Genomic DNA, 14,450 nt, shown 5'->3' with positions numbered 1-14,450 from the left:
GTCTAAAATCAATCAATCAATCGCATTTATTGAGCGCTTACTGTGTGCAGAGCACTGGACTAAGCGCTTGGGAAGTACAAGTTGGCAACATATAGAGACAGTCCCTACCCAACAGTGGGCTCACAGTCTAAAATCAATCAATCAATCAATCGTATTTATGGAGCGCTTACTGTGTGCAGAGCACTGGACTAAGCGCTTGGGAAGTACAAGTTGGCAACACACAGAGACAGTCCCTACCCAACAGTGGGCTCACAGTCTAAAATCAATCAATCAATCGTATTTATTGAGCGCTTACTGTGTGCAGAGCACTGGACTAAGCGCTTGGGAAGTACAAGTTGGCAACATATAGAGATGGTCCCTACCCATCAGTGGGCTTCGCTTCCACAGACCCTGCCCAGGGCTGGGGTCCCTTTATCCCGGCCTGTTTAAGTGCAGCCCCCCTGTTCCTTACATTCCAGGGGCCACGGAGGATTAAGGGAGTCAGTCCTGCCACCGAGGCCGCAGAAGGGACAGAGCGCATCAGAACTAGGCCGTGAACGAGCTTCATCCCCGCTCTGAGGTAGGTCTACGTCAGCCCCGGGAAGGGCAAGCCTAAAGCCCAGAGAAGCTAAGCCACCCAGCCACGGTCACCCAGCAAATCAAGCCTCCCTAACAAGGGCGTCCTGCCCAGTAACCGCTAGCCAAGCGCCCCCCAACTCCCCCGCCCCACCTCCAGACCCTGGGCTCTAAAACCCAAATAAGCAGCAAAGCGATGAGAGGGACTCAGTCGGGGACAGAGCGATGCCAATCAGCGGAGAGCGCTGACACGACCCGGGCGGGGGGGACGTATGTGACGATTTCTCCCCCTCCGAGCGCTCGGTGGGAGCAGGTGCGCGGGCGAGGGTCCCGGCAAACCACCGAGGCGGGGTTGGGGCGAGGGGCCGACATTAGCCCAGCTCCCGAGGGACCGCCCGCGGTCCGGCCTGGCCGCAGAGCCGGGGCGCTCGGCTGGAGTCGGGGCCCGGGAGGGCCTCCCCGCCGCAGTCGTCCTCCTCGTAACAGTGGTTCAGGCGGCCCACGTCCAGGGAGCAGAAGAGTCCGCGTTCTGCGCCGGAGTAGTGCTCCACCAGGGCGTCCAGGCTGGGGAACTCGGCTGCCAAGTGCTGGAAGCGGGCGAGAAAAGACGCCGCCGTGCCCGTCGCCAACCGGCCGCTACCCCGGCACCCGGGGGATGAGGAGGGAGGTGGGAAAGAGGAGGGGGTAGGCCTTTCCCACACCCGGGGAGGCTCTTCGGGGGGCAGTCCGCCCGCGCTTGGGGGGGTCCCTCCATCTTCTTCCTCAGCGTTAAGTAGTCAACCCTATGTATTGAGCGCTTTCTGAGTATAGAGCACTTGGGAGAGGATGCCATCACAGCAGCGTGGCTCGGGGGAAAGAGCCTGGACTTTGGAGTCAGAGGTCACGGGTCCAAACCCCGGCTCCGCCCATTAATAATAATAATGGCATTTGGACTGTGAGCCCACTGTTGGGTAGGGACTGTCTCTATAAGTTGCCAATTTGGACTTCCCAAGCGCTTAGTACAGTGCTCTGCACATAGTAAGTGCTCAATAAATACGATTGATGATGATGATGGCATTTATTAAGCGCTTACTATGTGCAAAGCACTGTTCTAAGCACTGGGGAGGTTACAAGGTGATCAGGTTGTCCCACAGGGGGCTCACAGTCTTCATCCCCGTTTTCCAGATGAGGGAACTGAGGCCCAGAGAAGTGAAGTGACTTGCCCAAAGTCACACAGCTGACAAGTGGCGGAGCTAGGATTTGAACCCATGACCTCTGATTCCAAAGCCCGGGGTCTTCTCCACTGAGCCACGCTGCCCATTGTCAGCTATGTAACGTTGAGCAAGTCACAACTTCTCTGGGCCTCAGTTACCTCATCTGTAAAAATGGGGATTAAGACTGTGAGCCCCCGTGGGACAATCTGATCACCTTGTAACCTCCCCAGCGTTTAGAACAGTGCTTTGCACATAGTGAGCGCTTAATAAATGCCATTATTATTCCCAGCTCACAACAGGCTTACAGTCTAATAAAGTCTAGCACACTGCTAGGCATTTCTCCCTAGACACCCTAGGCTCCCCATCCGTTCCCCTGAAGGAAGCCTTCTTCACCAAATTCTTTCAGCTAGTCAAGCCCCTACGCAGTCCCGACTATTATTTTACTTGTGCATATCTATTCTATCTGCTTTATTTTGGTAGTACCTGTATATATGTATATCATCATCAATCATATTTATTGAGCGCTTACCATGTGCAGAGCACTGTACTAGGCGCTTGGGAAGTACAAATTGGCAACATACAGGGACAGTCCCTACCCAACAAGTGGGCTCACAGTGTATGTTTGTACATATTTATTACTCTATTTATTTATTTATTTTACTTGTGCATATCTATTCGATCTGCTTTATTTTGGTAGTACATGTATATATGTTTGTACATATTTATTACTCTATTTTACTTGTGCATAGCTACTCTATTTATTTTGTTAGTATGTTTGGTTTTGTTCTCTGTCTCCCTCTTTTAGACTGTGAGCCCACTGTTGGGGAGGGACTGTCTCAATATGATGCCAACTTGGACTTCCCAAGCGCTTAGTGCAGTGCTCTGCACACGGTAAGCGCTCAATAAATACGATTGATGATGACGTTGGGTAGGGACTGTCTCTATATGTTGCCAACTTGTACTTCCCAAGCGCTTAGTACAGTGCTCTGCACACGGTAAGCGCTCAATAAATACGATTGATGATGATGATTCATATGTATATATGCTTGTACATATTTATTACTCTATTATTTATTTTACCCGTACATATCTATTCTATCTGTTTTATTTTGTTAGTATGTTTGGTTTTGTTCTCTATCTCCCCCTTTTAGACTGTGAGCCCACTGTTGGGTAGGGACCGTCTCTGTATGTTGCCAATTTGTACTTCCCAAGCGCTTAGTACAGTGCTCTGCACACAGTAAGCGCTCAATAAATACGATTGATGATGTTGGGTAGGGACTGCCTCTATATGTTGCCAATTTGTACTTCCCAAGCGCTTAGTACAGTGCTCTGCACACGGTAAGCGCTCAATAAATACGAGTGATGATGATGATGACTAAAGCGGCCCAAATCTGGGAAAAGTCTCGTCTACCTCACCGCCGGCCTGTCATCCGCATCCTGCCTCTGGCCTGGAACGCTCTCCCTCCTCATATCAGACAGGCAAGTGCTCCCTCCACTTTCAAAGCCTTACTGAAGGCACACCTCCTCCAAGAAGCCTTCCCTAAATAATAATAATAACGATGGCATTTGTTAAGTGCTTACTACATGCAAAGCACTGTTCTAAGCGCTGGGCGGGGGGACACAAGGTGATCATGTTGTCCCACGTGGGGCTCACAGTCTTAATCCCCATTTTACAGATGAGGTCACTGAGGCTCAGAGAATAATAATAATAACAAAGCACTGTTCTAAGCACTGGGGGGGGATACAAGGTGCTCATGTTGTCCCACGTGGGGCTCACAGTCTTAATCCCCATTTTACAGATGAGGTCACTGAGGCTCAGAGAAGAATGATAATAATAATGATCACATTTATTAAGCGCTTACTATGTGGAAAGCACTGTTCTAAGCGCTGGGGAGGTTACAAGGTGATCAGGTTGTCCCATGGGGGACTCACAGTCTTAATCCCCATTTTACAGATGAGGTCACTGAGGCTGAGAGAGTAATAATAATAATAATGATCACATTTATTAAGCGCTTACTATGTGCAAAGCACTGTTCTAAGCGCTGGGGGGGGATACAAGGTGATCATGTTGTCCCACGTGGGGCTCACAGTCTTAATCCCCATTTTACAGATGAGGTCACTGAGGCTCAGAGAATAATAATAATAATAATAATGATCACATTTATTAAGCGCTTACTATGTGCAAAGCACTGGTCTAAGTGCTGGGGAGGTTACAAGGTGATCAGGTTGTCCCACGGGGGACTCACAGTCTTAATCCCCATTTTACAGATGAGGTCACTGAGGCTCAGAGAAGTGAAGTGACTTGCCCAAGGTCACACAGCAGACATGTGGCGGAGGCGGGATTCGAACCCACGACCTCTGACTCCAAAGCCCGGGCTCTTCCCACTGAGCCACGCCGCTTCTCTGAACCCTCCTCTCCTCTTCTCCCACTCCCTTCTGTGTCACCCTTACTCCCTTCTAGACCGTGAGCCCTCTGTTGGGTAGGGACCATCTCTATATGTTGCCAGCTTGGACTTCCCAAGCGCTTAGTACAGTGCTCTGCACACAGTAAGCACTCAATAAACACAATTGAATGAATGAATAATAATAATGATGGCATTTATTAAGTGCTTACTCTGTGCAAAGCACTTTCCACCCTCCCAGCCCCACAGCACTTATGTATTTATCTGTAATTTGTTCGCTATTTATCTATTTAACTCCCTACAGAGAGCTCACCTCCTCCAGGAGGCCTTCCCAGACTGAGCCCCCTTTTCCTCTCCCCCACCCTACCTCCTTCCCCTCCCCACAGCACCTGTATATCTGTTTGTACAGATTTGTTACTCTATTTATTTTACTCGTACACATTTACTATTCTATTTATTTTGTCAATGATGTGCATCTAGCTTTACTTCTATTTATTCTGATGACTTGACACCTGTCCACGTTTTCTTTTGTTCTCTGTCTCCCCCTTCTAGATTGTGAGCCCGCTGTTGGGTAGGGACCGTCTCTATATGTTGCCAACTTGGACTTCCCAAGCGCTTAGTACAGTGCTCTGCACACAGTAAGCGCTCAATAAATACGACTGAATGAACGAATGAATTTATGTGTATTAATGTCGTTTTCCCCTTCTGGACTGTAACCTCGTCTGTGCCTGTTTATTGTTATATTGTATTTTCCCGAGCATTTACAGCATGGCCTACGGGAAGCAGTATGGCCTAGTGGAAAGAGCACGGGTTTGGGAGTCAGAGGTCGTGGGTGCTAATCCCGGCTCCGCCACGTCGGCCGTGTGACCTTAGGCAAGTCCCTTAACTTCTCCGCGCCTCGGTTACCTCATCCGTAAAATGGGGATTAAGAGCGTGAGCGTCCCGTAGGGCAGGGACCGTGTCCAACCTGTTTACCTTGTATCTACCCCAGCATGTAGTAAGCGCCTAACAAATCACCATCATCATCATCAATCATATTTGTTGAGCGATTACTGTGTGCAGAGCACTGTACTAAGCGCCTGGGAAGTACAAATTGGCAACATATAGAGACAGTCCCTACCCAACAGTGGGCTCACAGTCTAAAAGGGGGAGACAGAGAACAAAACCAAACACACTAACAGATACCATAACTACTAATTATTTTCATTACAGTGCTTTGCACACAGTAAGCGCTCAATAAACGCGATCGAATGAGTGAAGGAAGCCAAGAGCCGTGGGGATGGGGGCGGGAGGGGCTTGGCTGAGGGGGACTCACCTCCACATAGAACTTGCCCAGGTGGTTTCTGAAGATTTGGTGGGGTACCACCCCACACCGCGTCCTCACCGACAGGCTCCACTGGCCTCCGGACCCCGGTTCCGGCCAGAGCAGGAAGGTGCCCAGGACGTCTCGTCGGAGCAGCGCGAGGGCCCGGGCCCTGGGGGGAAAGCCGGGGAATCTGTGGGAGACGCTCCCACCACCCTCCCAACGGGGTCCGGCCCGTCCCCGACACCCACTCCTCTCTGCCGGTTCCGTCTTATCGTTGCTGGGGCGTTTCGCCGGTTCCATCTTATCGTTGCTGGGGCATTTCGCCGGTTCCATCTTATCGTTGCTGGGGCGTTTCTGGCCGCCCGGTGCCGGTCCTGGCCCTCTCCAAGGGACAGTGGGGCTCCAACCCCTGATACCTTGGAGGGTCGGCCCCGACTCCCCTCCCCTCTCCAGCAGGTCTGCAGGAGGGCAGGCTCCTCGTCAAACCAACCTCCCCGCCGCCCCCACCGCAGCGCCCGGGTGGCTGTCGGTGCCGGGAAAGAGCCGCAATTATTTCCAGGGCCCGGTGCGGGCGGGCGGTCCTGCCAACTCTGCTAGGCCCCTAGGAGGTGGTGGGGAATGGCCCTGCTCGGCTGGGGCCGGGGTCCCAAGGCTCACCTGGAGAGCCCCGCAAAGGCCCAGATGTTCTCCGTCAGGCTGCCCCCACTCTCCACCAGACAGACCAGGCCCCCGCCATCCCAGGAGGCAGGAACTGCAGCAAAGAGGGGAGACAGATGTCAGGAGAGACCCCCGGCACTTTCCGATCCTGATCCTACAAGCGCTTAGTACAGTGCTCTGCACCTAGTAAGCGCTCAATAAATATGATTGAATGAATGATCCACCCCGCTGCCTCCTCCGGGCCTCAGGCACAGCCAGCCCACAGATGGAGCAGGCCTGCCTCCTCCCCACCCCCCCCGGCCCTACCTCCTTCCCCTCCCCGCAGCACCTGTATATATGTCTGTACAGATTTATCACTCAATTTTACTTGTACGTCCTTATCATTCTATTTATTTTGTTAATGACGCGCATCTAGGAGAAGCAGCGTGGCTCAGTGGAAAGAGCACAGGCTTTGGAGTCAGTGGTCATGGGTTCAAATCCCGGCTCCGCCACTTGTCAGCTGTGTGACCTTGGGCAAGTCACTCAACTTCTCTGGGCCTCAGCTGCCTCATCTGTAAAATGGGGATTGACTGGGAGCCCCCCGTGGGACGGCCTGATCACCTTGTATCCCCCCAGCGCTTAGAACAGTGCTTTGCACATAGTAAGCGCTTAATAAATGCCATTATCATCATCATCATCATCATCATCATCATCTAGCTTTATTTTTATTTATTCTGATGACATGACACCTGTCCACGTGGTTCGTTTCATTGTCCGTCTCTCCCTTCTAGAGAACGTGAGCCCGTTGTTGGGTCGGGACCGTCTCTATATGTTGCCGACTTGCAGGACAGTGCTCTGCACACAGTAAGCGCTCAATAAATACGGTTGAATGACTGAACATCCCGCACCCAAAGGAGGGGGCATGACGCCAGGCAGGGATCCGCGGGGCCGCAACCGCCAGCATCCTGGCTTGACGTGGATGGCCTAAGGTCCCACGGGTCACCGCGGCCGGGGGCGGGAAAAACTCACAGGCCTCCCGTGCCGACTGCTGCAGCAGCGTCTCGTAGGTGGAGCAGCGGTAGGCCCCCGAACGCAGCACTTTGCTCCGAATGGCCTTCTTGCGCACCAGGGTCGGGGAGCAGTAGGGGTTCCCCAGGCGCGAGCTGCGGGACCCGCCGCGGCCTTCCAGCTCTGGAGCCTCTTTCTGGAAATGGAGGGGCAGAGGAGCGGGGGATCCCACAGAAAATCCGACCCCTTCCGCCCCGCCTGTTTGCAGCCCTCCGCCCGGACGCCCCCCGACAAGCGACCCCCCCAGCCTCAGGTGGAGGAGCTGAGCTGGGACACCCCAGGGGTCCGAAGGTCCCCTTGAGGAGATATGGCAAGTCCAGATGATCATCACCATCATCATCATCAATCACATTTATTGAGCGCTTACTATGTGCAGAGCACTGGACTAAGCGCCTGGGAAGTACAAATTGGCAACATATAGAGACAGTCCCTACCCAACAGTGGGCTCACAGTCTAAAAGGGGGAGACAGAGAACAAAACCAAACGTACTAACAAAATAAAATAAATAGGATAGATATGTACAAGTAAAATAGAGTAATAAATATGTACAAACATATATACATATATACAGGTGATGATGATGATGGCATTTATTAAGCGCTTACTCTGCGCAGAGCACTGTTCTAAGCGCTGGGGAGGTTACAATTTACAGGATGCACTTAACGATCCGAGGCCCATCTCTGGCCACCTTTTAACGCATTCTATTTAAAAACGTATTTACTTCCGCTATGAGAAGCGGCGCAGCTCAGTGGAAAGAGCCCGGGCTTTGGAGTCAGAGGGCAGGGGTTCAAATCCTGGCTCCGCCAATTGTCAGCTGTGTGACTTTGGGCAATCAATCAATCAATCAATCGTATTTATTGAGCGCTTACTGTGTGCAGAGCACTGTACTAAGCGCTTGGGAAGTACAAGTTGGCAACATATAGAGACAGTCCCTACCCAACACTTAACTTCTCTGTTTCTCAGTTCCCTCATCTGGAAAATGGGGCTTAAGACTGTGAGCCCCGCCTTGGGACAACCTGATCACCTTGTAACCTCCCCAGCGCTTCGAACGGTGCTTGGCACATAGTAAGCGCTTAATAAATCATCAATCGTATTTATTGAGCGCTTACTATGTGCAGAGCACTGTACTAAGCGCTTGGGAAGTACAAACTGGCAACATATAGAGACAGTCCCTACCCAACATTGGGCTCACAGTCTAAAAGTCTAATAAATGCCATCATCATTATTATTATTATTACAAGGTGATCAGGTTGTCCCACGGGGGGCTCACAGTCTTCACCCCCATTTTCCAGATGAGGTCACAGAGGCCCAGAGAAGTGAAGTGACTTGACCAAAGTCACACAGCTGACGGTCGGCGGAGCCGGGAGTTGAACCCCTGACCTCGGACTCCAAAGCCGGGGCTCTTTCCACTGAGCCACGCTGCTTCTTATAACCGGGGAATCAACCTGACAAGAAGGGTGTCCACGAGTTGGCATGGAACACCAGCAAATTTAGGAAACGAGGGGGATGGAGGGCGGGAGGAGAGGGGAAGAGGAAAGGAGGGATGTGATTCAGGGATACCCTTCCTCGCTCCTCCTTCTCCTTGTGTGGGGAGGGGGCAGTCCCCAGCCCGTTCCAGGGTATCCGGGGCGGTGAAGACAGTGGCGGGGGCGACTCTGGTGAGGCCACTCACCGTGCTGACCGGGGCGGCCCCGTCCCCCTGAGGCGGGAGCCGGCGGAAGGAGACCAGCGCCAGGACGTTCTGGGAGACCCGGTCCTTGCCGAGTGGCTCCCGAAGCGGGCCGGCCGGGCCGGGGGTCCCGGGCTGCGGCCCCAGGCCGGGCCGGGCCCGCTCCTCGGGGTGCTGCAGGACGTAGGACAGCTGGAAGGAACGGCACAGCAGCAAGTGCGGGATCTGCACCTGGCGACGGGAAGCGGCATGAACTCGGCGGGCACTTGGGAATAATAATAATTATGGTATTTGCTGAGCGCTTATTATGTGCCGGGCACCGGGGTAGGTAGAAGCTAACTGGGCTGGAAACAGGCCCGGCCCCACGTGGACTCACAGTCTTAATCCCGTGGCTTAGTGGCACGATTGCGGATTTGGGAGTCAGAGGTCGCGGGTTCTAATTCCGGCCCCGCCACTTGTCTGCTGTGTGACCCTGGGCAAGCCACTTAATAATAATAATAATAATAATAATGGCATTTGTTAAGCGCTTACTATGTGTCAAGCACCCTTCTAAACGCTGAGGGGGATACAAGGTAATGAGGTTGTCCCACATGGGGCTCACCCATTTTACGGATGAGGTTACTGAGCTACAGAGAAGTGAAGTGGCTTGCCCAAAGTCACACAGCAGACAAGTGGCGGAGTCGGGATTAGAACCCATGACCTCTGTCTCCCAAGCCCAGGCTCTTTCCACCTGAGCCACGCTGCCTCACTTAACTTCTCTGTGCCTCAGTTCCCTCATCTGTAAAACGGGGATGAAGACTGTGAGCCCCACGTGGGACAACCTGATAACCTTGTATCCCCCCCTCCAGTGCTTAGAACAGTGCTTGGCACGTAGTAAGCATTTAACAACCGCCATAATTAATTAATTTTACAGATGAGGGGACTGAGGCACAGAGAGGTCAAGTGACTTGCCCAGGGTCACAGAGCAGGCTCACGGCGGAGCTGGGATTAGAACCCATGACCTCTGCCTCCCAAGCCCGGGCTCTTTCCACCTGAGCCACGCTGCCTCACTTAACTTCTCTGTGCCTCGGTTCCCTCATCTGTAAAATGGGGATGAAGACTGTGAGCCCCACGTGGGACAACCTGATCACCTTGTATCCCCCCCCCCCCCCCCAGTGCTTAGAACAGTGCTTGGCACGTAGTAAGCACTTAACAACCGCCATAATTAATTAATTAATTTTACAGATGAGGGGACTGAGGCACAGAGAGGTCAAGTGACTTGCCCAGGGTCACAGAGCAGGCTCACGGCGGAGCTGGGATTAGAACCTAGGTCCTTCTGACTCCCGGCTCTATCCACTAGGCCACGCTGCCTCACTTAACTTCTCTGTGCCTCGGTTCCCTCATCTGTAAAACGGGGATGAAGACTGTGAGCCCCACGTGGGACAACCTGATAACCTTGTATCCCCCCCTCCCCCCCAGTGCTTAGAACAGTGCTTGGCACGTAATAAGCACTTAACAACCACCATAATTAATTAATTAATTTTAGCTCTCTTCCTCCCTTCAAGTCCCTACTGAGAGCTCACCTCCTCCAGGAGGCCTTCCCAGACTGAGCCCCTTCCTTCCTCTCCCCCTCGTCCCCCTCTCCATCCCCCCATCATACCTCCTTCCTTTCCCCACAGCACCTGTATATATGTTTGTACATATTTATTACTCTATTTATTTATTTATTTTACTTGTACATATCTATTCTATTTATTTTGTTAGTACGTTTGGTTTTGTTCTCTGTCTCCCCCTTTTAGACTGTGAGCCCACTGTTGGGTAGGGACTGTCTCTATATGTTGCCAACTTGGACTTCCCAAGCGCTTTGTACAGTGCTCTGCACACAGTAAGCGCTCAATAAATACGAGTGATGATGATGATGGTGAGGGGACTGAGGCACAGAGAGGTCAAGTGACTTGCCCAGTGTCACAGAGCAGGCTCATGGCGGAGCTGGGATTAGAACCCAGGTCCTTCTGACTCCCGGCTCTATCCACTAGACCCCACTGCTTCCCCTGGAAGGTTCATGGCAAGGGGAGCCTCTTCCAGGGACCCCCGGGATCCCCAAAGGGCAGTGAAGGAGGGGTCAGAGCCCTTCCCTCCGTCATCCTATGTATATATGTATATATATATATATGTATATATGTTTGTACATATTTATTACTCTATTTATTTTACTTGTACATATCTATTCTGTTTATTTTATTTTGTTAAGATGTTTGGTTTGGTTCTCTGTCTCCCCTTCTAGACTGTGAGCCCACTGTTGGGTAGGGCCCGTCTCTATGTGTTGCCAACTTGTACTTCCCAAGCGCTTAGTCCAGTGCTCTGCACACAGTAAGCGCTCAATAAATACGACTGATTGATTGATTGATTGATCCTCCACCTCGAAGGTAGCCCACCACTCAATCAATCAATCGTATTTATTGACCGCTTACTGCGCGCAGAGCACTGTACTAAGCGCTTGGGAAGCACCACAGCCCTTGGGGTTTGTCCCACTCCCTTCTCCCCCTATCCCAGCCTCGCTGCAGGCCTTGCCCTGATCCAAGATCCCGGGATCCCCTCCAGCTTCCCTCCCCGGAGCTGGAGAATAGGAAGCAGAAGAAAAATGGAACAGGAACAGAAGCATCAGCTAAATGTCCTATATACCACAGGTGCCCAGATCCCGGGGCTTTTAGCTCAGCCTACATGCTGCTATTTAATAATAATAATAATAATAATAATAATAATAATAATGGTATTTGTTAAGCGCTTACTATGTGCAAAGCACTGTTCTAAGCGCCGGGAGGGGATACAAGGTGATGAGGTTGTCCCATGTTGGGCTCACAGTCTTAATCCCCATTTTCCAGATGAGGGAACTGAGGCTCAGAGAAGTTAAGTGACTTGCCCAAGGTCACACAGCAGACACGTGGCGGAGCGGGATTCGAACCCATGACCTCTGACTCCAAAGCCCGGGCTCTTTCCACTGAGCCTCACCCCCAAAAATTTGGAGGCGAGGCAGCGGCTGGGCCTCTGCCAGAAAAAAGACCGGGAGGCCCAGGGGTGAGGGCTGATCCCAGCGCTTAGAACAGTGCTTTGCACATGGTAAACGCTTAATAAATGCCATTATTATTATTTTATTTTCATTCATTCATTCAATCGTATTTATTGAGCGCTTATTGTGTGCAGAGCACTGTACTAAGCGCTTGGGAAGGACAAGTTCTGGCAACATCTAGAGACGGTTATTATCCCACAGTCACCCTAGGACCAGCCGAGGACGCAGCTGGAGCCAGGCTTAGAGAAGCAGCGTGGCTCAGTGGAAAGAGCCCGGGCTTGGGAGTCCAAGGTCATGGGTTCTAATTCTGCTCCCCCACATTCATTCATTCAATCGTATTTACTGAGCGCTTACTGTGTGCAGAGCACTGTACTAAGCGCTTGGGAAGGACAAGTCGGCAACATATAGAGACGGTCCCTACCCAACAGCGGGTTCACAGTCTAGAAGGGGGAGATAGCTGTGTGACCCTGGGCAAGTCACTTAACTTCTCTGAGCCTCAGTTACCTCATCTGTAAAATGGGAATAAAGACTGTGAGCCCCACGTGGGACAATGTGATCACCTTGTATCACCCCCCCAGTGCTAGAACAGTGCTTCGCACATAGTAAGCGCTTAACAAATGCCATCATTATTATTATTATGGAAGACCCCGAGCCCCCGAGGGCACAAGCCACACACAACTTTCCCAGGCCTGGCAGCAAGAGAAGACTTTAAAAATAATAATAATTGTTGTATTCGTTAAGCGCTTACTATGTGTCAAGCAAGCAGCATGGCTCAGTGGAAAGAGCCCGGGCTTTGGAGTCAGAAGTTATGGGTTCAAATCTCGGCTCCGCCAATCGTCAGCTGTGTGACTTTGGGCAAGTTACTTCACTTCTCTGTGCCTCAGTTACCTCATCTGTAAAATGGGGATTAAGACTGTGAGCCCCTCATGGGACAACCTGATCACCTTGTAACCCCCCCGGCACTTAGAACAGCACTGTGCACATAGTAAGCGCTTAATAAATGCCATTATTATTATTACTAAGCACTAGGGCAGAGAAGCAGCATGGCTTAGTGGAAAGAGCACGGGCTCGGGAGTCAGGGGGTCATGGGTTCTAATTCCGCCTCCGCCACTGATCAGCTGCGTAACTTTGGGCAAGTCACCTGACTATTTATTTATCTATTTATTTATTTATTCTCTATTTATTTATTTATTTGTTCTCTATTTATTTATTTATTTATTTATTCTACTTGTACATATCTATTCTATTTATTTTATTTTGTTAGTATGTTTGGTTTTGTTCTCTGTCTCCCCCTTTTAGACTGTGAGCCCACTGTTGGGTAGGGACCGTCTCCATATGTCGCCAACTTGTACTTCCCAAGCGCTTAGTACAGTGCTCTGCACACAGTAAGCGCTCCATAAATACGATTGATGATGATGACCTGACTTCTCTGTGCCTCGGTTGCCTCACCTGTAAAACGGGGATTAGGGCTGTGAGCCCCAAGTGGGACAACCCAATTACCTCGTAGCTACCTCGGCACGTAGTAAGCGCTTAACAAATACCCTTATTATTATTATTATTAATTATTACAAGCAAACGGGGCTGGACACAGTCCCTGTCTCAAATGCAGCTCACAGTCTCAATCCCCATTGAACAGATGAGGCAACCGAGGCACCGAGAAGTCAAGTGACTTGTCTGAGGCCACACAGCAGACACGTGGCAGAGCCGGTTTTAGAACCCATGACCTTCTGACTCCAGGCCCGTGCTCCACCCGCCAGGCTATGCAGCTTCTCTGACGAAGGGGAGCTGGCTGCCCGGCTGGGCCGGGGTTGGCGGGGTCCTGCCCCCCTCCTGCCCACCTCAAGCCCCCGGCCCCTTCCCAGCGCCGGGTACCTCGCCAGGCTGGCTTCCCACAAACAGGTGGCCGAAGAGCTGGCTGGCTGGGCTGTGCGGGTTCCGGGCCACGAAGGCAAACTGGCGGTCAGCGGGGCACCAGGTGGAGTAGACGATCCTCCTCAGAGCGTGGGCCATCAGAAGGACCTGGGGGACGCCGGGGGACGTCGGGGTTCGGGGGGGGTTGCGGCCACAACAGCCGGGCGGCTACTGCACTAGGGTTTGTCCCGCTGCAGCCACCGACCCCGGCTCCCCCCGGCCTTCCAGGAGGGCCCAACATCCCACCCCACCCCACCACCATGACCAGCACAGACCCTCTCTGGACCTGCCCGGAGAAGGTTCCTGTGCCCAACCTTCCCAAGGCCACCTGAGGCAGATTGCCGCCGCCCGGGATCCACCTCTAACTCCTGCCTTCGAACACACCCACGTCTCCCCTCGCCCCAAAACCCTGGTGCACCATCCGGTTATCGCCCCGCCTCCGTCCTCCCATTCCCATCCAATCTCCTCACATCCTTTTCCAGGAAACTCCATGTAACCTTGGTTTTTCTGCCCCCGGCCTCTCCTGGTTCACTTCCTACCGCTTTGGCTGAGTCTATTGCCAGCTCTTCATCATCATCATCATCAATCGTATTGATTGAGCGCTTACTGTGTGCAGAGCACTGTACTAAGCGCTTGGAAAGTAGAAATTGGCAACATCGAGAGA

General features: G+C 52.1%; 1 protein-coding gene across 2 annotated transcripts in view; it reads right to left on the bottom strand.

Annotated features, from left to right (window-relative positions):
• Nucleotides 1–324: 324 nt before the first annotated feature.
• SH2D5 (SH2 domain containing 5) overlaps nucleotides 325–14,450 on the bottom strand; it is a 37,498-nt gene continuing 23,372 nt past the window's right edge. The window contains exons 3-8 of one of the 2 annotated variants that reach the window (XM_038746955.1): nucleotides 13,748–13,894; nucleotides 8,833–9,094; nucleotides 7,122–7,296; nucleotides 6,114–6,207; nucleotides 5,466–5,625; nucleotides 325–1,142 (exon numbers count right to left, since the gene is read on the bottom strand). In XM_038746955.1, coding sequence (XP_038602883.1) covers nucleotides 763–1,142; nucleotides 5,466–5,625; nucleotides 6,114–6,207; nucleotides 7,122–7,296; nucleotides 8,833–9,094; nucleotides 13,748–13,894 — 1,218 coding nt within the window. In that variant the 3' untranslated portion in view covers nucleotides 325–762. The remainder of the gene's footprint in view (nucleotides 1,143–5,465; nucleotides 5,626–6,113; nucleotides 6,208–7,121; nucleotides 7,297–8,832; nucleotides 9,095–13,747; nucleotides 13,895–14,450) is intronic. The other variant, XM_038746956.1, reaches the window with a different exon arrangement.

Source organism: Tachyglossus aculeatus, chromosome 5 (assembly GCF_015852505.1).
Source record: "Tachyglossus aculeatus isolate mTacAcu1 chromosome 5, mTacAcu1.pri, whole genome shotgun sequence".
NCBI classification, from domain to species: Eukaryota; Metazoa; Chordata; class Mammalia; order Monotremata; family Tachyglossidae; genus Tachyglossus; species Tachyglossus aculeatus.
This window is presented reverse-complemented; position numbering and strand designations above follow the sequence as displayed.